We start from the raw sequence: 26,644 nt of genomic DNA on the forward strand, positions 1-26,644 counted from the left end.
TGTTCGCCTTCTTCTGTTTCGCTACTCAGCGCCGAAATTGCATTTATGGATAAGACTCTTGAGTGTTACTTTTTCTGTTCTTTAAACAGCGTTGGCGCAACCTTTTGTTCCCGGCGAAAAACGATTACGAATGCGTAGTGTGACAAGTTCAACTTCCCCGTATCGACTTTCCCTTTTCATTAATTTCTTAGTCTGTGTTTTTCGCACATGCGCCTTTCGCATTTTTTAGTTCATACATAATCCTTCACTCAAATTAAAACTAGTTAGTACTGTGCACCGTGTGTTTCCACTTTTCTTTTTTAAAGCTTTTCCCGCAGTTTTTCTTTGAATTAGATACAAGTCAACACAGCCGTGAAGAGAAAATACAAGTTTGTCTCATTAGAAGGTCTTGTTTGCCACAATATTGACGATTGCAATGTTATTGCAAAGTTCTAACAAATAATGCAGATACTAAAGAACGCATGTAAAGCAGGGGGTATTACCCTGTATTTTTCCGGCGACGTCTTTATGACGTATGATAATCTTTTTTTTTTTTTGCGAAGGCGGCTGCAGGCCCCAGCCACCAGAAACATGGCTGGGACGTTGTAGTGGGGCATATAGTTGTTCTAGAGCGCCGCTAGAAAATTCGCGTGCACTCAACCAGCTGACATCTGTCTTTAGATCTAGCCAATAGAATCTCACACCTGCCCATATGACGTCACTGTTTCAGAAAAGTGTTTCTATAATTCTTCCGTTTTTCATTTTGTTAGACTTCTTTCGTAACTGGATGAAGATGAGTCAGTTACCGAATCTAGATATACCTAAATTGAACAAATTTGCATTTTCGGTCATATTACTATGAAATTCTCGCTTAAGGAAATTTCAAGACCACGGTTATGTACATGCCTGGTTGTCTGCGTACCACATTAACGGACCCGAGGTAGGCCATTCACGGGGGTCGAACACGAGAGATACTGGGTTTTAAATGAGATAATATTTTGGAGATGAGCGCGAAAGTGTGTCTCAACGTAGCGTACTATACCATGCAACTAGATACGCTTACTCCTATGGCTCATGTGAGAGATATGTGGCCATCACACAGGTGCTTATTTATTGGCGCTTGTATACCGCGACTATAGGCAACGTTAAAGTTTTCGCGATATGTAAACAACCGCACTTCATGACTCAAAGGTGTAAGCTACATGACCCAAGCAGAGATTTTTGCGTGTAATTGTCTCAGCACTCCAAGATTTTATTGCAAAATTTTCTCAAGGTCATTCTGCCATGTGCTACTTTTACAGGTGGACCAGCAGCGCAGTAAGTACTTTAAAAACACCGGGACTTCAGAAAGCCAATTATTTCTGTTATTGAGCACACCGTTCAGCAGCATCCCGAGAATTTCTGAGTAACCTCGCGGCATAAACAAAGGGCTGGAGAAGAGGAGGGGGAGTAACGGATGATGGAGCAGCGTCTTCCTTCCCTTCAATCCGGAGATTATTTTTCCTTTTATCCTTTCCCTGCTCACACCGTCTGGCCGTGTAAATATAGCTCTCTCAATCGAAAGCGACATACCCCCGTCCACTTCAGCCAACAAAACACTGCAGACGCCTCCGTACTCCAATTCGTACGAAGCTGCAGCACACCTCTCAACAACACTCCGTTGACACAATGATCGAACACGCCCTCGTCGAAACAACTACCACGCAACAACGCTTTTCCACGCTTGCTAATCTTCAATTTCTTTAGCCCTCCATCGAAATCCCTCGTGGACGTCGTCAAACGTCTCCAAACGACCAAAGAAGTCCCCCACAGACACAAACTATTTGTCATGGACAATTTTATAACACCCCCCCCCCCCTTCTTATGCCCCTATGGCTGCACCATTACAACGAGAAACGGCGCGGATGTAGATAACCCTGCAAAGCAACTATTACTTCGAAGACCAAATTTCAACCAGAATCGAAACACCAGTCATTGTGAGTGAAAGATGTCTGAAAAAACACGGAAATTAAGACCTAACCAATCGGTGGTTTCCCGTTTTACCTTTGCGCATGTAATTAGATGTGCTCATTCTAAAGCACACTGCCATCTCATTCGCAGGGAGGAGGAGCGACCAGGTTTCTTTGCTGGCACGACCTGCGGTCTTTGTGCCATTTGTGCTGTCGTGGCGGCCCTAGCAGTCATTGTCACCTTGACTCATATCGGTGAGAACGTTTTGCTAAAATATCTAGAAAATAATGGCCGTGGTATTGATTTACTTTGCAGCAAATGTTGTCGAAAGACGATGGCCTTTTGCTGCGTCTGCCGCGTAAATACATCAATTATCTTCACCGGCCGTCCTCGAGATCTTTCCTTTCTTTTGACCTCTGTCCAAGTCAATTAAATTTTAATTGTATTCAATTTCAATTTAATGGAATTCAGTTTCATTTTCAATTCATAACGGGAAACTTTTGTTACTGTTGAACATGAACACTGCCACAGGGTCCAAGCTCGCGACAAGGCCTTTTGTGCTTTCTTGTCAAAACATTCTATTTACCGATTTTTTATATCCTATAGAAAAAACAAGTGCCCAAGTATGCATAGCACTGGAAATACCATCTACGTTCTAATGTTCTCCCTCAAATATGCTTCATGTTTTCTTTTTGATGAACAAGGCCTAAAGGCATAACGTATGTTTTCATATTTAGTGATTGGGAAATATTTTGGCCTTTATAATCCTTGTTCACGCGTGAATGTTGGCTAGTTGGTTCGAACTGTGAAACATGGTTAAGTGGCGCGGTAAAGACGGGACAAAAGTAGAGACCACACAGGACTTGCGCTTACTTTCGCTTACTTACTAGCGCTTACTGAAGCATACCTTCTACTTTTCACCGGAATACTGAATCGAGGGACAGACAGGCAGACATGAGCTGCATACTGACCAAACTTTTCCGGTCAAATTATCCAAGTAAGGCGATAATTTTTAAATATGCCGCCTCGCACTCCGCAAGGATGGTGACAGAGCAAAGCTGTACCGTACCGCCTGTGTTCTCCATTCGCACTTTCCAGCGAAAATAGGTGGCGCGACGGGGTATCCAAAATGGAGGACGGGACGATGATCGCGACGTCGCGTAAGAGCGCGCGTCTGGAGTAAAAAAGCCGATCCGGGCCCATTAGTGTCTCACCAGACCATCTTTTCCCTTGCGATGAGACACGAAGATGCTTTGCCGAAGGCGAAGCAGTCTTTAACGCCAGTCACACAGTGTTTTGCAGCGTCAGGGAGGCCACCGATGACATGCTGAGCATTGAGGGATTGTGCCTCCAACCGAATGGCGTGACCAGCCAACCGCACTGCGTGAACGTTTGTTGGCACTGCAGGTTCTATAAAGGATGCTACACTTCCACCCATGCTCGTAAAATTGTTCAAGCACACTTTACAAATATTTATTAGGCGCCAAGGAAACCTCGGCAGACGCAACCGAGGATTTAACGTTTGTTATTGCCACTTGCGCAATTGTGTCGGGTTAAGTGCGAATAATGCTAGTAAATTATAACTTTGTGTTCTGTTTTTACAAGGAAGGATCCAATGGCGTTTATGCAGGTTACAGGTAATAATAAAAATACCGAAAATAAATATCAAACACTGACGCATCTACGGCAGGGCTTCTTACATCAGCTGTACTGTGCTTTCAGCGCGCTGTCGGAAACGACGATGCCGCAGTAGCGCGTTTATTTATTTATTACAAATACCTACATCGCCCATTCCTGAGGGGGGTTTGAGAAAAAAAAAGCAGCAAGTTCAAAACAGTAGTCACACCTAATGCTAAAAAGAGAACGGAGCGCAAACAATCCTACAAAGCACAAAATGCAACTGGATTGCAGCATTTATTAAAAGAAACCAGCACATTAATGAAAGAACAATGACGTTCTGCTGTTGGTTCTTGGCTTTACTTTCTTCTCGTGCGTGCGCATAGGAATGTTATGTGGCGGCACGGCGCCTTTCTTCAAGCGCGGTTTCAGTGGCTGCAGACCATCTATTAATAAACGACCCACTCAACTTGCACGAAAAAGACACCATCAATAACGAGAGAGCGAACTCAACTTACGGATATTGCTCCAGAAGAAGTCAGCTTTCGTGAAGTGACTACTGCAAGCCCCATTGTGTTGCTCACACCTTTCCCAATGCGGAGCATAGTTATTCAAACCTTTCGGGCTTTTTTATCTCTACGAAAGGTACGAACGCTGGCTTTTCCCGGCACTGAGCGATTTCTATACTGCGGTGCACAGCACATTCGATTGCTTTTTGGTTTTGCGGTCTCAGTCCCCACGTTTCCGAACGCTCCGGCTGCCTTCGCCCGGGACGACGATCATCTACAAAGAGATTCGGGAAAAAGGCGCGCGGCGGCGCCACCGTTGCTGGAAAGTGCGAATTGCCACGTCGGTGCTCCTGCACGCGCTTCACCCAGCCGCCCCTACCTGTCATTGCCCCTTTATTTGTGCTTCGTGCAGTAGCTCCCTGCCGTGTCCTCTGGATGCAAGACAGATAACGCCAGCCAGTCCCTCTCCCTCTGCCTCTACCTCTTCACCAACCCGGTTCTTAATCGCATGAGCGTGGGGTTGTGCTGGAGGAGTTTTCTACGTAGACGAGACCCCTGGATTCTTCAGAAAAGCTTTATTGTCCTCACTGATGCCGCTGCACGTCAATACACCATCCAGGAAAGCCAAAGTTTTTTGATGATGATGATGAAGTGAAAGAAGAAGCGCTTCCCGTGGCCGGAATCAAACCCCGGTCCTTCGCGTTATGAAGGCGGCGTCTGTCCTCTTTCTCCATTTCGACATGGTCTTAACGAACGCAAAGAAGCAGCTACCGATTAACGCGGTAGACCCCTAACCCAAGCGTTAGGCCCACAGAATGCACACCCCAGCGTTGCCGTGGGTGTTCTAAAAAAATGGTAAATGTTTCGTACCACAGAGTAGCACGTAGATTGGCAAACCAACGAAATTATCACGAGAAAGCTTCGCGTTCAACCATTGTCGCTGTTAGACACAGGGCTGCATGACTCTTTCTTTCGCCTCTCATATGAAGCTTAGCTTTTAATATTCCATCGCGCATCAATGGCTAAGCAATAGCTGAAGCCCTTAGGATAGAATAACAGAAGTTCCTAAAGCAGCTTCCGAAAATATTTGCAAACATTGTTGCCCTCTTATTGCGCAGTACTAATGTCATTTTTCTCAATGACGTGAGTAGCACTGATTGTAACTCCTTGAAGAGATATTCACAAGTATTGCCATCTTAGCGCACTAGGACCGGCCAGTGCAACTTTTTGTTTTGCCCACTCCTATTCTCCTTGAAATACTGGCTGACAGATGTACGTAGAAATTTAAGGGCTGGTCAAGGAATTTTGGAATAAAAAATGCATGCAGATCTGCTTGTTTTGTTACAAGTGTGGATGAAAGATGCCAGGCTTTGGACGTCATTTCCTGTTTAGACGACGTCATCGTGCTTTCGGATTACGTTCTCCTGCTTTTCGCTTGCGGGATGCATGAAAGGTTCATCAAGTTTTGATGTTACTCTAATCTCTCGGCAAGTAGAAATAAACTACATCAAGTGAACGTAACCGAAAAATATTGTTCTTCGTTGCCTCCATCATCCCGCAAGGTTTTGCGCATTGTGACCTTCATTCTTAAGAGAGCCACAGGGGGCGTTGTCAGGGATAATGTGTCGGTGTCGGAAAGGTGGTCTGTACAAATGACTAAGATATTGTTTGAGTGTAGGTAATTTTTCTTTTGTATTGGAAACGTACAACAGAACCGAAATATATTTATGGAGCTCCGATTGACCTACACTGTCGAAACCTTTTGGCAGTGGCCTTAATTCCTGACGATAACTTTAAAACAACAAAGCTTGTTCAAAAAGAATACAGTTGTTGGCACACTGTGTTGGAAAGTTGAAAAAAGCTGTTTTTTGCCGGTAATATCCCAGCCCTCCCTAGAACCAGTCCAGCCATATTCCCTAACCATTGATGCAGGTGCGCTACTGATTATGTATACGAGAACTTGAAGCAGCAACGCCCGAAGAAAAATTCCCATTTTTTTCTTATTTCTCAGATGTGGAAGAAGGTCTGACGACAGCTGTGATTAAAGCAGCTACGCGTGGTCGCGAGAACGATACATCCCGTTCCACCATCCTCGCACCCACTTTACAAGAGACAGAAATTGTGCCAACTAAAACAACGATGTCCGTCATAACCAATGGTAAGATTTATATAACGATTGAAATTCTCGGGGATATTCATGGCACGACAATTTTTCGTTCTGCATCTTTGTTGGAGAGCTACGATGCCCACTGCGACGAGCACACCCACAATTAGACCGCCCACATGTTAAAGGCGAACATATACTAGAAACATTGCATGAAGATACATTTTATTGGCATAATTACAAAGGAATGCTCTTTGCAGGTCTAGACTCTACAAACGATGAATACCGCAAACAAAAACAAATTACGGCAAGCAGACGATTGCTTAAAAACACTCCACGTTCCTAATAAAATTACACAAATTGAACTTCAAAAGTGGCACAGTACCCTCAAAAATAATTAAAAATATGCTGTTTAATACACACAGTGCGAGTAATAGGCAGCATTGAACTGAAATCTTGACGCTTGGCACCTTTCGTGTCATCACAACTAGGCGCACATTTTCCATACTTATTCCCCACAACTTTTGACTGTTATATAAACCACCCTATGTTTTCCACATATAAGCGCAAACCATTCTACAACGTTACCTTGCTCAACAAGCGATTACGTACCCGCCTAAAGTTGCTTCGTATGCAAGTTTTTCTATGTGGTGGTGTAAAGTGTGTGAAATTGTATGCAGGTTTTATTGTTTGTTGAATGAATACCTGCAACAGCTGCGAATTATACAGAGATGGGGCCTTGTCAGAAACTGTTGCCTTCAAACCATGCTCATGCAGCAGACTATAAGACGTCGGTTGTACATAACTAACCTTTCCTTCTCAATTTTCTACTACAGCGGCCACAGGAAGTTCTGACACGTCCAGTAAGCTTTCCCTTTTGATTTCACGTCTTATGAACATTCGAAGGTGGAAATGTTCCGTGCGTGCCACTCTAGCGATCGAAGCTTTTGGCTTCGATATTGCTTTTAGCTCGGGAAATATGTCGCCACTGAGCTTCTGCTATGCGGCACCGTAGAATTAGCTGTCTGGTGGCAAGTTGTAGCTGTAAGCTCATCCACTAAAACTGCTTGCGTAAACCCACGCTTCGTTTACAAGTCACTGCTCGTCCGGAACGTACGGTGCGATAAAGGGCGTATTTACAGGTTCCACTCTATACCAACCAAAAGATACTAAACTACTTTTATTTAAGAAATGAATGCGTTAAACGTATGCGCAAACGAGGTGCGACTCGGTACCGCACGGAGGCCTAATAGAAAGCCCGTTTTGGCAGTTGGTAAGACAGATCGTCTTAGACTTCAGAACTAACCACTAGATGTCGAAAGTTGTTACCGTAAGCCCCTGTCCTGCACTGACTTGGAAACGGAGTGTAGCGGCGTACGCAGTATTTGGTTTGTAGAGGGAGGGGGGGATCCTCGATCACAAAAGATAGGAAGAAATAAATACATATAAAAGAAAAAAACAGTGGCAGAAAAATGGAACAAACAACGCCTGCTGAACCAACACTCAGTTCGGGTTTAAAACAAATAAAATTTCAGTAGCGTCTGGGCATGACACGCACGTCGTTCAAAGTGTTTTCATAATTTCCATTGTACTTGAGAGGTCCATGTTCTTGAGAGGAATTGCAAGCAGACATGTGGACCAGCGTATTTTTTCCACATATAAGCACAAACCATGGTACAACGTTACTTCGCGCAACTATCGATTACGTCATGGGTGGGCAGGCTCACTCACAAGTGCACTCATCCAACCCCTAATCACCACTCATAATTGACTGGTGAGTGAGCCTCGCAATCGTTTTGGATTGGCGAGTGGGAGTGCGAGTGAGTGCGAGCTCCACACGCCGTGAGCCCCCCTAACCACTCGGGAGTTCAAGCGCCACTTGCGGCGAGTCCCGCTCACCCCTCGCGAGTGCAAGAGCAACTCGCGAAAAGCCCCGCTTAGCACTCGCTAGTGCGAATGCCACTCGCCGTGAGCCCCGCTCACCCCTCGCGAGTGTACTCGCGCTACTCGCGCCATTTGCGGGGATTACCGCGGTGAGCACCACCATTGCGCTTGTACCGGCTGTTTGCAACTCGTCGCAGAAGCCGCTCGCTTTGATGGTTGTTGATGGCGGTATTGCTTTTAGATCGGGAAATATGTCGTCACTGAGCTTCTGGTATGCGGCACCATATAATTAGCTGTCTGGTGGCGTGTTGATTTAGAAATACGGTTTGGATGGACTTCTGATGGCGTAATGAACTAAATGACTCATGGAGGTTCTGCTGCAAACACTTGCGTGCGAGGAGAGACGACGAGTGGTGAGCGCGAGCGTGAGTGAGTGCGAGAGGTGGCGGCGAATGACGAGCGTGAGTGTGTGCGAGTGGTGATGGCGGGTGATGAGCGTGAGCGCGAGGGAGCGCGAGTGGTGACGACGAGCGGTGAGCCGGAGGGCAAGTGAGTGCGAGTGGTCACGGCGAATGGTGAGCGGGAGCGCGAGTGGATGCGAGTGGTGTAGGGCGGGTAGTGACCCTGAGTGCGAGTGAGTACGAGTCGACAGGGCGACTGGTGAGGGCGAGTGTGAGTGAGTGCGTGAGGAAAAATATATTTTTCTGTGTGAGTATGAGTGTGTAGCCCCCAGTTTTGCCGAGGTAAGTATTGTGTACCCGTTTAAGTTGCTTCGTATGCAAGTTTTTCTATGTGGCTGTGTAAAGTGTGTGAAAGTTAACACAGGTTCTCTTGTTTGTTTAATGAATACCTGTAACCACTGCGAACTGCATACAGACGGGGCCTCGGCAGGCACCGTTGCGTTCATACCTTGCTTATGCAGCAGACTGTAAGACGTCTGTTGTACATAACTAACCTTTCCTTCTCAATTTTCTACTACAGCGACCTTAAGAAGTACTCACCCACCCTGTAAGCTTTGCGTTTTGATCTCATTTCTTATGACCATTCAAAGGTGGACATTTTCTGTGCATGCCACTATACCGATCGCAGCTTCGGGCTCAACTTTGTACCTGTAAGCTCATCGACTAAAAGTGCTTCCGTAAACCCCACGCTTCGTTTACAAGTCCATGCTCGCCCGGAACTTACGGTGCGATAAAGAACGTATTCACATGTTCCTCGTCATACCAACCAAAAAATACTTAGCTACTTTTATTTACGAAACAAATGCGTTTAACTCATGCGCACACGAAGTGCTACTCGGTACCCCACATTAATCGAATAGAAAGCCCGTTTTGGCAGTTGGCCATAGAGATTGTGTTAGACTTCTGAACTAGCCATTAGATGTCGAAAGTTGTTACCGGAAGTCCCTGACCTGCGCTGAACAGGAAATGGAGTGTAGCGTAGTACGCAGTATTTGATTAGTGGAGGGAGGGTCTTGGTCACAAAATATAGACAGAGATAAATACATATAAAACGAAAAAAGTCGCAGAAAAATGAAACAAACAACGTCAACTGAACCAACACTCAGTTCGGGTTTAAAACAAATACAATTTCAGTAGGCTGTGGGCGTGCACGCACGTCGTTCAACGTGTTTTCATAATTTTTATTGTACTTGAGAGGTCCATGCTCTTGAGAGGCATTGCAAGCAGACTTATGTGGACCAGCGTATTTGTTCCACATACAAGCACAAACCATGGTACAACGTTACCTCGCGGAACTAGTGATTACGTACCCGCTTAAAGTTGCTTCGCATGCAAGTTTTTCTATGTGGCTGTGTAAAGTTGGTGAAATTTTATGCAGTTTCTATTGTTTTTTAATAAATACCTGCAACTGCCGCAAATTGCGTAGGGACGGGGCCTCATCAAGCAGTGTTGCGTTCAGACCATTCTTATGCAGCAGACTGTAAGACGTCTGTTGTACATAACTAACCTTTTCTTCTGAATTTTCTACTACAGCGACAGCAGAAAGTATTCACACACCCAGTAAGCTTTGCGTTTTGATCTAACTTGAGTGTTTGATTGTTGAGTATTTGATTTTTAGTTATTTGCAAAACCAAGGGGAGGGTGAGACCAAGGGTGAACTTGGCCTGACAGAGGCCTCAGCCACCCGATTTACAGTGTACATAATAACACCGCTGTTCACAAATTTCAGCATAATACCACAATCTTAATAGAAAAATAGAACAAAAGAATGTGATTAACCATTTCCTGCGTATCATACAAAGAATAAGTTTAAAATTCACAGAAGGATCTCAATGTACACAAAAAAGCAGTAATTCGTACGCATTACCTTTCATGAATTACACATTGTCACAATTACGTATTAATGTATTTAGGTTTGTAATTGTTTTTAATTTCTACCTTTACGAAAACAAAGACTTATACTTCAAACCCTTAATTTTATATCAGTATTGCAAGCGTTTTGCTTAAGTGATCCTTCTTTGACCTGCTTTTTAAACGTAAGTTCACTTGCGTAGAAGTTTAATTTCTCTCTCAATTTATATGAATATTTCAGTTGTTTGGTACAGGAAAGATTGCTCACCACAGTTCGTTCTTACTTTAGGAGTGTCTCGTATTGTATGCCTGAGATGATAGCCAGAAGATGTATTGTTAACTTGATTGTGGGTCTTTAGCTTATAAATGCTGTGCAGAACCTTCATGTAATAAAGCTGGTCAGCTCGAATCATTGAATATTCAGTAAATAAAGGACTTGTCCTCAAATCTGCGTAACAGCGATGATAATCTAAATATATGCGCAAAATTCTTTTTTTTGCAATACAATGAGCCGGTTATAATTAGTTTTAGTTGTGGTCACCCACACCAAAACCCCGTAGCATAGTTTCGAATAAAGGAGAGCATTGTTTTGTTTCAACTATAGTGGTATCAAATGCCCTATTCCATATGTGAGACCTATGCTTTTACAGAGTTCGGTGGACAGGTGAGCAATATGCGTATTCCACGAGAAAGAGAGAGAGAGAGAGAACACTTTATTTAGAACCAAAGGCGGTTCAGACAAACTAATTACAAGTAGTCTTCAGTGAATGCTGAACTCAGCTCTAGTGCGTTTTTGATGTATTGCACTAGAGCTAGTTTCTGCTCGAAAGTGGAGGCGAGGGTCAGCCAGGTTGGGTCAATGGGATATTGCAGCTGCGTCGGTGTGTGTAAGTGTAGAATGCTCGGAATAGTGTAAGGACATTCCCATAGGACATGTTGCTGATTAGGATATCCACCACGGTGGTGGTTCTTGGGCTCTTCCTTTAGACAAAAGATATCGTCTAGCTGGGGTGCATGTTGTGTTAGTCCGTGCTTGTTTCAGTAATACTGATTGCTGCCGGTCTAGGTTAGGGTGAGGTGGAGGTAATTCTCTTCTCTTTAAGTTTAAGGTCCCTTAGTGTATTGTTCATGATGCCACGACAATTGGGTCTCTCCAGGGAAATGTTCGGTGCCCTGATTCTTAACTCACTGGCGAGCGTGTCTGCCCGAACGTTGCGAACCATCTCCGCGAGGCCAGATGTCCAAATAATATCGTAGTGATGATGACAGTGACTATTAAATACATCCGCTGTATCTTTATTCATGTCCTTCAGTATAATTTGCCTGCATGCTTCTTGGGATTCTGTGAAAATAATCACCGGGAGTTCTGTACCATGCGGACTATGCGGTGTGAAGGTGTCGCGGTATCTAATGGCTCTGGCGATGGCGTGGAGTTCAATGCTTGCTGTGTTGATGTTGGTGCCACTTTTGAGAATGCAGGCTTCTGCCGGATGAAGGTCTGTGTTCAGCACTGTGATGCTGTGCTTGCCTCTGCTGGAACTAATATCTACATATTATATTGCTTGGCTTGTTGGAGATCTTTTGACAAGTTTTTATAAAAAATGAACTCTTTGCCGTCTTCTGTCCTCATTCCTTTCGGGATCCATATTCCTGGAATAAGGACAGAAGACGCCAAAGAGTTCATTTTTACAGAAAATTGTGAACAGATCTCCAACAAGCCAAGCAATATACTATGTAGATATTAGTTCCAGCACAGGAAAGCACAGCATCGTAGTGCTGAACAGAGACCTTCATCCGGCAAGAGCCTGCATTCTCAAAAGTGGCGCCAACATCAACACAACAGGCATTGAGCTCCACGCCATCTGCAGAGCCATTAGACACCACGACACCTTCACAGAAAGTACTTCTTGAAACCAAACACCTAAGAACTTTTTGTTGTGTCACTCGCTTTAACTTGGTTCCGTTGAATATAGTCGGAATTTCTTTCTCGACATTTTTATTCCACGGCGTAAATATCATGTAAGGTGCCTTTGTAGCGTAAGTTGCAGTTTATTATCTAATAACCAATTTGTTAATTGTTCCAAGTAAAAATTTACTATTGAATGAAGTTTAATTATATTATCAGGTGTGAAGAATACGTTAGTGTCATCCGCATACATTACAAGTTCTTCCGCACCTTCTCTATTTATGATGTCATTTACATTAACTATAAACAGTAACGGACCTAACTTGAACCCTTGCGGGACACCTTGATTTAGCTCTAATATGTCTGATGCAATGGAGTTTAGTTGGACAAACTGCTTTCTTTGAGTCCAATAGCTTTTCAGAAGGTTACCTGCCATGCCACATATTCCATATTTCTGTAATTTTTCTCGCCAAATATTATGATCCATTGAATCAAATGCTTTTCAGGCTCTAAAAACTGTCCAATTATGAACTTAGGTTTTCAAAGTTTGCAATTATTTCATCTTTTAGATTTAAATTTTTGGAAACCACATTGATACTTCGAAAAAACATTATGTTTCAGAAAGTTGATAGTTTATTATAGATTACTCCCTCAAATACTTCGAAAAAACTCTAAGGACAGATATTGGCCTGTAATTTGATACGGTGTCATGTGCTCCCCCTTTATAAATGGGATTCACTCAAGCAACTTTAAGTTCCACTGGAAAAACACCGGTGGACAGACATAAATTAACAATGTACGCTAACAAATACTTACTTCTAGCGCCACGCGCTTAATCACACTAAATAAAAACCCGTCAACTCCTGCCGCTGCATAATTTTTTTTTCTGATAAGGCCCCGTACTTCGTTATCGTTCGTAGGTTCGAGAAAGTTGGAGCTGGACAATCGTGGAATGCCAGTCGCGCCGCGGCCGCCGTTATGAGTGTGTGAACTTCTCATGAACATTCGAAGGTGGAAATTTTCCGTGCGTGCCACTATACCAATCGAAGCTTTGGGCTCAACTTCGTGGCTGTAAGCTCATCCCCCAAAAATATTTGCGTAAACCCGATGCTGCGTTTACAAGTCAGTGCTCGCCAGGCACTTCCGGTGCAGTGCAGAACGTTAATCGAACGTATTCACAGGTTCCTCGCCATACCAACCAAAAGAATCTTAACTACTTTTATTTACGAAAAGAATGCGTTTAACTCATCCGCAAACGAGGTGCAACTTGGTACCCCACAGAGGCCGAATAGAAAGCCCGTTTTAGAAGTTGGCCAAAGACATTTTGTTAGACTTCAGAACTAACCACTAGATGTCGGTAGTTGTTACAGAAAGTGCCCGTCCTGCCCTGACTTGGAAATGCAGTGTAGTGGTGTACGCAGTATTTGATTAGTGTAGGGGGGGCCCGGTCACAAAATAAAGGGAGATATAAATACATATAAAACGAAAAAAAGTGGCAGAAAAATGAACCAAACAAGGACAGCTGAACCAAGAATCTGTTCGGGTTTAAAACAAATAAAATTTCAGTAGGCTCTAGGCATGACACGCACGTCGTTCAGTGTTTTCATAATTTCCATTGTTCTTAACTGGTCCTTGTTCTTGAGAAGCATTGCAAGCAGGCTGGTGCGGGAAATGTTCTGGAAATGCGCCTTAGAGTGCTTTCAGAAATTTTTTCACCAGGCGTCCTGAATTGGGGAGCCTATTCTCGAAAAGCTCCTTACTCGTATGATGCGAACTCATAGTGGTAGAATATCACTCCAAGGGGAAGGCCTCAAATGGGACAAATGGCGGCCGGTGGGGCAAATAATTTTTTTCACCAAGCGATTGCGTTCCCTTCCTTGCCCACCACCTGAGGACGTGGGGTCACAAACGAGAGAGACATGAGTGTGGCACACAGGGACACTGACTCATAGGGGGCCGCGTGATTCGCGGAGAGAGCGCCCGTCATATATCGTTGCTATGCTTCTAATCTCCTCTTCCTGTAGTTAGTTTGAAGCGATGGCTAGGGTTCGAAACTTGCACCCGCCCTATACAATGGGGATAGCCTCAACAAAATCCCCGCCACACTCATCATCATCCTCGTCATTTCCATTGGTGCAGCCTTTCAAAGGGGCATCCAATCGTTTTTTATGGCGTTTTAGATGCGAAGCATTTTTTAGTCGACTATCCGTCGTCCGTTGGCGTCCGGCGTCCACACCTTTCCTGCTCGTCACCCTCTTCACGCCAGCTGTGATAACGCCGCTCTCCTCCTCGCCTGTCGGCTCGTCTCGTGCCGGGTCAGGAAGACATCGCAACACTGTCGCTCCAGGAGCCTTAACCAGCTGTGATAACGCCACTCTCCTCCTAGCCGCTCCTCCTAGCCGCTCGGCTGGTCATTGCCGGCTCAGGAAGACACCTTCAACACTGTCGCTCCAGGAGCCCTAACCAGCTGTGATAACACCGCTCTCCTCCTCGCCGCTAGGCTCGTCTCGTCTCGTGTCGACTCAGGAAAACACCGGCAACACTGTGGCTCCACGAGCCCTTAAAGGGGAAGCGTGCTCTTCTCATGGCGGCCCAGGAAGACACCGGCGACACTGTCGCTCCAAGAGCCATCTCATGGTCGAGGCTATCCTTTCCTTGTTGTTGCGCCGTACACACCCCCACTGCGCATGCGCTCTTCTCCTCCATTCTCCTATCCTCCAGCTGTATAAAAGCAGGTGCGCACGCTGCGCGGCCTTCAGTCTGCTCCGACACACCGCCTGCGCCGGTTCTGCTCAGGTGTGGAACCTACACGGAACCCCCATGCTTTGCATCACCACATAGTTCTCTTCGGAAAAATGGTGGAATTTTTATGTCCTACAACTCAAGTTAAAGCCAGCGTTGTTATGTTAGGGTAACCACGAGAAATTTCTTGAAATAAATTGGCGGGAATAATTGTAATTTGGCATTAAACTTTTGTAAATCTTGAATGGGGCACCATGGAGTATTAAAGGTGACACCACCGTATGTATAGAAATAGCTCAGTCTGATTCAGTGCGTAATTAAAAAAACCACACAAATGAATAAGGAAGACTGCGTTTTGTTATTATTGTTTCAACAGAGGAAAAACCTTTAATTACCTCTTTTCACCTCGCGTACACTTAAAGGTATGCTTCGTTTCGTATGGAGAGTGTGTCCTTCACTAAAATCAGTGTGCTGGGCATCTGAACGAAGCAATACGTGCAGGTTCACCACCCATCCATGCTGACAAGCTGGTGTGCACGGTGGGCAAGACAGTCACCAATGAGAGCAAGTACCCGGAAGACCGACTCTGCGACTACATCTTTTTCGAGTCACTCTCCCGAGAGCAGAGAATCGACCTGACTGCATACATCATTGACCGACACGTCAAGTCGTTCTTGAAGCACCAATTCAAGGTCACCCAAAAAGGAATGTCCTTCTCCGTGGAGTAGGTACCTATTTATCGTAGGGCCCAAAATAATGCTTAGAACCGCAATGAAAGCTCGCAGGTCAGAATCATATAGAGAAGAGCAGTTGGTTTCAGAAAAAAACAGTTACGTGTTGTCACATTTTTCTTATTTATTGCGTGCATCCCTGTCTCCATGACTCGGGCGGCCATGCGATAAATTTGCAGGGGTCATATCCCCTATAACAGCCAGTGCATATATATATAGATCATGAGGTTCGATGGGCCAGTATAAAAATAGTGAAAGAAGTCGACTGACACGTTTCCCGTTTTTGTTGCCAACAGTTTCGGAGTTAAAAACTCCTTCTTCCTAACAGTTTCTAACTCCGAAACTGTTGGCAACAAAAACGGGAAACGTGTCAGTCGACTTCTTTCACTATATATATATATATATATATATATATATATATATAGAGCCCAGATAGCCAAATTGGTAAGGCATTCGAGATCTAATCGAAAGGCGTGGGTTCGGTCCCCACTCTGGGCGCGTGTTTTTCTTTGTTTCTTTCTCATGTAATTAATAATAATAATAAACATAATAATAATGTAACGTCAGTAACGGTACAAAATGTTGTAACCATTCCCCTATGCCTACTTTGGCGTTGTAGACTGCCGGCATTTCTTTCTGTATTTCCTAACGAGACCCTCATTTCCAAACCCTATTATCATGCGAAAGCTTAGCGAGGGCCTCGGTTCAGGCAGCCTTGATGCCAAGGTAGCATAAGAGGGTTTCCCGCCAGTTACCCGCTTATGACAGGCTGTAGACGTTCGCGTCACGCCCCGGGGGTTGAAAAGAAGGTCCCCTTCTCCCCGTGTAGCCTGAGTGGCGCTGGCTACCACCCTCAAGCGTCAGATACAGTTGTAGTAAATATAAATACCCCAGAAAGCGAAGGAGAACACAGTCGCCCAGATAGCCAAATTGGTAAGGCATTCGAGATCTAATCGAAAGGCGTGGGTTCGGTCCCCACTCTGGGCGCGTGTTTTTCTTTCTTTCTTTCTCATGTAATTAATAATAATAATAAAATAATAATAATGTAACGTCAGTAACGGTACAAAATGTTCTGACCATTCCCCTATGCCTACTTTGGCGTTGTAGACTGCCGGCATTTCTTTCTGTATTTCCTAACGAGCCCCTCATTTCCAAACGCTATTATCGTGCGAAAGCTTAGCGAGGGCCTCGGTTCAGGCAGCCTTGATGCAAAGGTAGCAAAAGAGGGTTTCCCGCCAGTTACCCGCTTATGACAGGCTGTAGACGTTCGCGTCACGCCCCGGGGGTTGAAAAGAAGGTCCCCTTCTCCCCGTGTAGCCTGAGTGGCGCTGGCTACCACCCTCAAGCGTCAGATACAGTTGTAGTAAATATAAATACCCCAGAAAGCGAAGGAGAACACAGTCGCCCAGATAGCCGAATTGGTAAGGCATTCGAGATCTAATCGAAAGGCGTGGGTTCGGTCCCCACTCTGGGCGCGTGTTTTTCTTTCTTTCTTTCTCATGTAATTAATAATAATAATAAACATAATAATAATGTAATGTCAGTAACGGTACAAAATGTTCTAACCATTCCCCTATGCCTACTTTGGCGTTGTAGACTGCCGGCATTTCTTTCTGTATTTCCTAACGAGCCCCTCATTTCCAAACCCTATTATCGTGCGAAAGCTTAGCGAGGGCCTCGGTTCAGGCAGCCTTGATGCCAAGGTAGCATAAGAGGGTTTCCCGCCAGTTACCCGCTTATGACAGGCTGTAGACGTTCGCGTCACGCCCCGGGGGTTGAAAAGAAGGTCCCCTTCTCCCCGTGTAGCCAGAGTGGCGCTGGCTACCACCCTCAAGCGTCAGATACAGTTGTAGTAAATATAAATACCCCAGAAAGCGAAGAACACAGTCGCCCAGATAGCCGAATTGGTAAGGCATTCGAGATCTAATCGAAAGGCGTGGGTTCGGTCCCCACTCTGGGCGCGTGTTTTTCTTTCTTTCATACTTTCTCGCTTCAATTAATATGAAAAAATATATATATATATAATTTACCTAACAGTAAAAAAAAAATATAGTCCAACCATTCCCCTATGCCTTCTTTGGCGTTGTAGACTGCCCGCATTTCTTTCTGTATTTCCTAACGAGCCCCTCATTTCCTAACCATATTATCCTGCGAAAGCTTAGCGAGGGCCTCGGTTGTGGCAGCCTTGATGCCAAGGTAGCATAAGAGGGTTTCCCGCCAGTTACCTGCTTATGACAGGCTGTAGACGTTCGCGTCACGCCCCGGGGGTTGAAAAGAAGGTCCCCTTCTCCCCGTGTAGTCTGAGTGGCGCTGGCTACCACCCTCAAGCATCAGATACAGTTGTAGTAAATATAAATACCCCAGAAAGTGAAGCAGAACACAGTCGCCCAGATAGCCGAATTGGTAAGGCATTCGAGATCTAATCGAAAGGCGTGGGTTCGGTCCCCACTCTGGGCACGTGTTTTTCTTTCTTTCATACTTTCTCGCTTCAATTAATATTAAAAAATATATATATATATAATTTCACTAACAGTAAAAAAAAATATAGTCCAACCATTCCCTTATGCCTTCTTTGGCGTTATAGACTGCCCGCATTTCTTTCTGTATTTCCTAACGAGCCCCTCATTTCCTAACCATATTATCCTGCGAAAGCTTAGCGAGGGCCTCGGTTGTGGCAGCCTTGATGCCAAGGTAGCATAAGAGGGTTTCCCGCCAGTTACCTGCTTATGACAGGCTGTAGACGTTCGCGTCACGCCCCATGGGTTGAAAAGAAGGTCCCCTTCTCCCCGTGTAGTCTGAGTGGCGCTGGCCACCACCCTCAAGCGTCAGATACAGTTGTAGTAAATATAAATACCCCAGAAAGTGAAGCAGAACACAGTCGCCCAGATAGCCGAATTGGTAAGGCATTCGAGATCTAATCGAAAGGCGTGGGTTCGGTCCCCACTCTAGGCGCGTGTTTTTCTTTCTTTCATACTTTCTCGCTTCAATTAATATGAAAAAATATATATATATATAATTTCACTAACAGTAAAAAAAAATATATATAGTCCAACCATTCCCCTATGCCTTCTTTGGCGTTGTAGACTGCCCGCATTTCTTTCTGTATTTCCTAACGAGCCCCTCATTTCCTAACCATATTATCCTGCGAAAGCTTAGCGAGGGCCTCGGTTGTTGCAGCCTTGATGCCAAGGTAGCATAAGAGGGTTTCCCGCCAGTTACCTGCTTATGACAGGCTGTAGACGTTCGCGTCACGCCCCGGGGGTTGAAAAGAAGGTCCCCTTCTCCCCGTGTAGTCTGAGTGGCGCTGGCTACCACCCTCAAGCGTCAGATACAGTTGTAGTAAATTTAAATACCCCAGAAAGTGAAGCAGAACACAGTCGCCCAGATAGCCGAATTGGTAAGGCATTCGAGATCTAATAGAAAGGCGTGGGTTCGGTCCCCACTCTGGGCGCGTGTTTTTCTTTCTTTCATACTTTCTCGCTTCAATTAATATGAAAACATATATATATATATAATTTCACTAACAGTAAAAAAAAATATAGTCCAACCATTCTCCTATGCCTTCTTTGGCGTTGTAGACTGCCCGCATTTCTTTCTGTATATATATATATATATATATATATATATATATATATATAGCAGAGAAGGAATTCTTGGCTACTGTTTAAATATTCAAAAACTTGGGTGCGACCACTTGGAAAACACTAACAAATACTTTATTTCGACAGTTTCGACCAGTGGTCTGGTCTGCTTCAGGGAAAATTACAAGTGACTGAAAATGCTCTACGATACACACTTCACGAGAGAGGGGAATTTTGCCCTCTACCTCTCTTTCTTGCCAGAAAAGAAACCAAATAAATGAAAGCAAACATGTACAATAATCTCAGCGGCACATATACACGTCTCTCCCCAGGCGAGCGGCGATACAAAGCAAGGAGAGGGGAAAAGGAAAACAGGAGAAAAAAGGAGTATAAAGAAGGAGGCAATTAGAAATAGAGAAAGAGGGGAGAAAAGGAGAGGCAGAAGAAAGGGGGGTTCTCAGAAGCAGACACTGACGAATACGAAGGTCGAACAGCGGAAACTTGAAAGGTAGAGTGAGGGAGCGCTCAGCGGCTCAGAATGACGTGACGTGGCGCATTCCGCGTACTGTAAAAAGAGAGAGAGAAAAAAAAAAAAAACGGAAGAAAAACCCCTAGGAGTGAAACCCCTAGGATATATATATATATATATATATATATATATATATATACTTATATATATGTAGTAACATAGGCGCGCGCAGCGCAGCAGCATGAACGATGGTCGGGCAGTCAACGACGGCGTTTATTGCCAGAACGGTGATTATATACGTTGCCATCAAGAGAGGGTAAAGGGAGGGGGAGAGAGGGAGAATCAAGGCGCACAGGGCCAAAAAGAAAAGGTGCGCGCGCAGCTGGTTTTGCTGGCCGGTACTAAACGAACAAATAGAACAATATATATATATATATCTATCTATATATATATATATATATATATATATATAGTTAGATTTTGAGGGGCTCGTTGAGGAAGCACAGACAGATAGGTTGGCAGTCTACAACGCCAAAGGAGGCATAGGGCTGTTGTTAGGCTCTTTTTTTGCTACGGTTAATGAAGTTAACATTTTTAAATATGAGGAAGAAAGAAAGAAAGGAAAACACGCGCCCAGAGTGTTTTTTTTTCTTTCTTTCTTCCTCAAACAGCCCCGCCGTTAGCATAGTGGTTATCGCACCAGACCGGTATTCTGGAGGTCGTGGGTTCGGATCCCACCCGGCGGGCATTTTTTCACCACTTCCTTTCTGACTAAAAAAATTCATCTGTATCTATGACCCACCATAACCTCCCCTTTGCTTTCCTAGGTTTTCTTGACTGCCAACCCTTATTTTCTGTCTTATTTCACCGAGCCCCTCATTTCCCATTTTCTGATTCCCTACATGCTTAGCGAGGGCGTCTGTTCTGGCAGTCTTGGTGCCAAAGGTAGCTTAAGAGGTTTCAACGCAGGTCGACCACTCTCGACATGTCGTAGACACTTGAGTCTCGTCCCGGGGGTTAAATAGAAGGTTTGTCAAGAATATTTTCAAGTGTTATCTCGAAACAGCATACATAGATAAATTCTCTCTCTCTCTCTCTCTCTCTCTCTATATATATATATATATATATATATATATATATATTTATATATATATATATATATATATATATATATATATATATATATATATATATATATATATATATATGAAAACTGGTCCTCCAGTCGAAACGTCAGTAAACCACTGTTTTTGTTTTTAATCGTGCGTCTACCATTTTCTCAAGTATTTCTTCTGGCTCCTCGAGAAGTTTCTTTTACTGCTTACATATATATATATATATATATATATATATATATATATATATATATATATATATATATATATATATATATATACAGAGAGAGAGAGAGGGAAGGGAAAACTCACAAAGCACGCAGAAATAGTATAAATGAAGAGTCGGATACAAAGCAAGAACAATAACCAAGAAGGTTTACTCACGTAACGGCATTGGGACTTGCCTTCATCAGAGTAGAGTTACATAATATTCCTGCAACAACCATTTGGCGCACGTTTCGTATATAGCTTTTCGGAAAACTGGGAATGTTTCGGAAACGGAGAGAATGCATACAGTCGAGCTATGCCCGTGGTACAAACACAACAACAAAATCAGAGAGAAAGAAAGAGAAGGGGGTGAATTAACAAGGCAGCTCTCAAGATTGCACGACAACGTGGCAACGCACGTGACAAGGGCAAACGTTAGAATGGGCTGGAAGCTCAGGCAGTGCGGAAGCGTCGACAATCGCGGTTTCAAAAAGTAGGCAAGAGAACACCGTAAGGTATTCAGTGGATGGAGAGACTGGTTCGGACGGATTCATACAGGCATGAACGAAGGCTGTGTTGCGGGTGTGCCCCACGCGGATGGAAATGATAGATACGGTGCACAAAGGGGCATTGCACGGTTAGCTAGTATCCGACCAGGAAATAGGTAGGGTTTATAGTTCTACAAAGGGTTAAATGTTGCTGAGTGGGGGGGAGGAGAACGGGCCTCCTTCCCAAGGACAAATCGCATTGTCGAGTCGGATTAGGCTAATAAACTTACTGTATTTGTAGAATTTGTATGAATTTTGATGGTAACTGAATGGTAGGATTATGAACAACGTGATAAAATAAGCGAGGTCGCCAATTTAGCAGATTAGTTTTCCGTATCTTTCACTAATATGAAGCGTCGCTGACCCAAACCATAAATGAGGGAAAATTTCGGAACCTTGCGGTCGTGGTGATTTTTAAAAGCGGGTTTTAAAATTGTTGCTTTATGACGTTCAAAAGCATGACAGGGACAGTTCACATGTCTTGAGAGGGGCAAACAAGGACGCGGTGAATATTCAACCGTATTCGAAAGGGCGTTTCAGTTTGGCCGATATGTAGTTGCCTACAAATAGTGCACTCTAGAAGGTATACCACATAGCGCAGTCACAGTTAAAGTTACCTTTTATGTTTACGCAATAGTCGGAAGCCATGCTGGTGACACGCTTTGTAGTGGTCATGTGTGGGCATACTTTAGATCGAGGTGACTTGCAGGGCATGCAACCAGTAGGTTCCGGTCGGTTGAAAACGTAGAAATAAAGGGCCTTCCACACAGTTCAAAGGAAAACCTCCAAAGCTTGGTTGAAAAGATTGGGCAAGCAATTGCTGAACCGATCAAACCTGAGGATGTTGAAATATGTCACCGTGTACCAACAAAAAATGTCACATCTGTCCCTAACATCGTCCTGCAACTTAAAAACCGATGCAAGCGCAACTCGATCTTGCAAAAAGCACGGGAAGCGCGGATAAGCACAGTTGACATTGGATTCACCGAAACAGCCCCAGTATTCGTCAATGAACACCTCTGCCCGCAGTTGAAACGGCTGATGGGCATGACAGTGTCCCAAAAAAACAAGCTGGTTGGAAGCATGCCTGGTGTCGGGACGGTAAAATTTTCGCCAAAAAAGAAGATAACTCAAACAAGGTCCGCATCGTAAACGAGCAGGACTTAGCGAAAATTGCCTAAAGTGGCGTAGAAGTAATGCGTATAAAAAATGTTTGCCATGGCGGAACCCTCACAACTTCCCGACACATTCCCTTTTTCAAATATAAGTCCGAATAACGCCTCGCTAACAATTTTTCACGTTAATGCGCAGTCAGCGCGGAACAAATACGAAGTATTGGTTGACTTGTTGCATAGCTTTACACGCAAATTTGACATCATCATGCTTACTGACACGTGGTACGCAAGTGAGACTGAAGTAGCTATCATATCAGGGTATAAGTCCTTTTTTCTAAATCGCTCAGGAAGGAGAGGTGGTGGTGTTTTTATCGAAATAAGTGACGCCCTTCCTGCCTATATTGTACCTGAATTGTCTTTGATAACGGATGATTTTGAAGTACTCACAATCCAGCACGCAGCGTACTTGATATCTGTCGTATACCGCCCACCTCAGGGTAATGTTGCACCCTTTTTTGAATTTCTAGACCATTCTTCCGAGTATGCAACCAGATACAAATGTGACCTTATCCTGGGTGGTGACTTCAATGTTAACCTACTCGCACCTTCTACTATTAGAACCGAGTTCTTAAATGTATTGGGGGTGAATAATTTGAGCAATGTAATTCACTGTCCTACACATATCACAGCTTCGCACTCGTCTCTGCTTGATCTTTTTTTAACCAATATTGAACTCGATAATGTATCGGCTGGAACAATAAATTGTGCTATCAGCGACCATTTACCTAAATATTTTTCCATCAAAAAAGCTTCCGTAAACCGTAAGCAAAGACATTCTGTGCCCTATCGAAATATTACCCAGGCAACGCTGACTCGTTTCCGGAACTTAATAGCGAATGAAGGGTGGGAAGATGTTTACCGCACAAGTGACGCTGAAAGTGCCTATAACATATTTTTCGCTAAATTTGAAGCCATTTACAACGAATGTTTCCCTGTAAAAATGTTTAAACAAGGTCGTAAAGCACAGAAGCCTTGGGTTAGCAAAGAATGCGTAAAAATGATACAAGAAAAAAACGCCCTTTTTGCAAAATTTATAAAAAACAGAGACACAGACGATCTTAAACGATTCAGAAAATATAGAAACAAACTAAACAAAGCCATCCGCCTTTCCAAGAAACGCTACCTAAGTGATATTTTCTCCCCCACCACATTGTCTAGTCCTGACAAAACCTGGAAAAATATAAATAGTTTGCTGGGTCGCTCAGTGCCGCACGGCATTCAGATAATTCAGAATGGGGATGTGGTACCAGATGCGACTCTTGCCAACATGTTTAACGAACATTTTATTAACGGGACACAACAAAGCAATAGCAAAACACCAAACAACTATCTTCCTGAACATAGCATGAAAAGTTTCCACCTCCATCGTGCCACTGAAGCAGAAGTATTTGTAGCCTACCAAACTCTCCGAAACACGAACAGCAAAGATGTTGATGGCATTCAGCTTCGACCGGTTAAATTTGTGCTGGATGTAATAATGCCCATTATAACGTATATATGCAACCTCTGTTTCGCCTCTGGAATTTTTCCAAAAAAGCTTCAGGTAGCAAAAGTCAGCGCGGTATTTAAAAGTGGTGACAAAAACGACTTTACAAACTATAGACCCATATCAGTGCTGCCAACGTTCTCTAAAGGCATAGAAAAAATAATTTCTTCAAGAATTACTTCCTTTTGTGATAAGTTTCTCATTTTTTCGGACGCCCAGTATGGATTTCGACGAGGATAGTCTACCACACATGCGCTACTTCAACAAAAAGAAATCATATTGATGGTTTTGAGTCAAAGCTACTAACTCTTGGAATTTTTGTGGATTTTTCGAAAGTGTTCGACAGACTTAATCATGCGACTTTACTAACCAAACTTGAACGATATGGTATCCGAGGGACGGCCTTAAACCTAATCAGAAGTTACTTGCAATTTCGTAGTCAGTGTGTTGTCATTAACAAAGCCCATTCCAATTTTCTTTCTATCAGTGCAGGGGTCCCGCAGGGCAGCATTTTAGGGCCGTTACTAATTAATCTATACGTCAACGACATTATCAAAATCAACACTGATGCAAAATATGTAATATATGCGGATGACACCAGCCTTTTCCTCACTGCTAATACCACTGAAGAATTAACACGTGCAGCAAATACTACCTTGGAAAAACTGCATGAATGGAGTAAGGCTAACTGCATGAATGGAGTAAGGCTAACCCTAGCTATCAACGCATTGAAAACTAAATCAGTTGTTTTCAGAACTAGAAACACAATATTGCGCGGCCCTGTGAATTTATTCCTTGGTGGCTCTAAAATACCCTGTGTTCTGAATGTCAAAACCCTGGGTGTTACATTTAACGAGCATTTATTTTGGGACCCACACACTGATCAAATAAAGACTAATCTTTCGAGGTCGTGTGGGGTTATCGGCAAGGTCCGGTACTTTCTTTCGCAAAATGTGAAATTGCTTATTTACAACTCATTGTTTTACAGTCAACTAACCTATGCTCTATTGGTCTGGGGGACGACTGCACAAAGCCATCTAAATAAACTGCAAACATTGCAAAACAAGGTATTACGAAATGTAACAAACCGCTGTGGTGATTCGCCGTCTAAAGACCTATACCTCGATCTAAAATGATTCCAATCAAAAGCCTATATTCATACATACTTGTACGACACTACGTAAAGGAAATGAAGACTGGTAGTAGGTTCTTGGAGGATACTGCTAAATTAACAAAAAACACAATAACTCGAACGCTCCGGCGCATCCTACATTGGCTTACCCCCCTCTCCAGGACAAACTACGGAAAGCAAAGAGTGCAATATCAGCTACCTTACCACTTAAACCAACTATACCTATGTAAAGTACAGCCAGAAAACCTAACGCTTAAATCGTGGAAGCAATACAATATTGATATGGCGCTCTTGCGCTAAATGTGCATACGTGTTATCTGTACTTTCATTCATGCTTGTTTTTATGTTGTACCATGGCGCAAGTTGTGAAATGCTCTAGGATGTAAATAAGGTGCATATTTGTTTCGTATGAAATATGCATTGTATATTGTACCATTTAGAAATTGTTCTGCTCATTTTTTGTTTCATCTGTTTTTTTTTTTCGTTTTTCGCACTTGGTTGGTCGACTGAGGTTCGACTTCTTTCTGTTCATTTTTTTTTCATTTTTTTTAACATATGGCACTTGCTTTGCAATTAGAGAACGGCAGTGCTGCGCTGCCGTCAACGTGTGTACACGGGGTAGGGTCCTCGTGAAGCCAGCGCCTGTGCTGGCTTTTTGACCCTCTCCTTGCAACGTGACATGTAACTACATAAATGAATAAATTTGAATTTGAATTTGAATGATACGAGAGTTTGTAAGAAAGTCGCCTAAATTCTTTTACGCCGGTATGCAACGCGTGGTGGTTCCGGGAATATGCTTTTTAAGCGTTCACTTTGAATTAGGATATTGCGATGTTTTCTTCGTACGTTGACACTGCCGGAGCGGAGGCTGAGTGGGTTAAAACCAAGTATGTTTGCGTATGAACGTTCGGCGCTTCTTTTCTTAAAGATTTCTTTATGGTCTATTTGGTTGGTTCGCACAATGGCTTCGTCGATAACTTTTTCTGGGTACTTGCACATTTTTCCAGGTATTTGCACATGGTATATTGTGTATGTGCAAGCTGTTCGGCCAGTGCACACTAACGAGCCCATATAAACATTTTCATCCTTTAATCTTTCAGTACAGGCTTTTTCTCAGCTGTAGTGCGCATGCGCCGACACAAACATGTGCTAGGACCGCTAGCACAACCCAGTTATGAAGACCCAGTGCGAAAAAGC

The 26,644-nt window shown here is 43.8% G+C and overlaps 1 protein-coding gene and 1 non-coding gene across 2 annotated transcripts in view; both read left to right on the top strand.

The window, feature by feature from the left end:
* The first annotated feature begins 2,084 nt into the window (after positions 1–2,084).
* The window catches only part of LOC144139248 (uncharacterized), a 47,566-nt gene continuing 23,006 nt past the window's right edge, over positions 2,085–26,644 (top strand). The window contains exons 1-3 of the mRNA XM_077671660.1: positions 2,085–2,183; positions 6,067–6,213; positions 15,505–15,727. Of these exons, the coding sequence (XP_077527786.1) occupies positions 6,195–6,213; positions 15,505–15,727 (242 nt within the window). The 5' untranslated portion in view covers positions 2,085–2,183; positions 6,067–6,194. The remainder of the gene's footprint in view (positions 2,184–6,066; positions 6,214–15,504; positions 15,728–26,644) is intronic.
* Positions 18,120–18,191, top strand: Trnar-ucu (transfer RNA arginine (anticodon UCU)). The gene has a single exon. It is a non-coding gene; the product is annotated as a tRNA-Arg (tRNA).

Source organism: Haemaphysalis longicornis, unplaced genomic scaffold (assembly GCF_048455015.1).
Source record: "Haemaphysalis longicornis isolate Haplotype H1 unplaced genomic scaffold, Haemaphysalis longicornis Haplotype H1 scaffold_5, whole genome shotgun sequence".
Classification (NCBI taxonomy): domain Eukaryota; kingdom Metazoa; phylum Arthropoda; class Arachnida; order Ixodida; family Ixodidae; genus Haemaphysalis; species Haemaphysalis longicornis.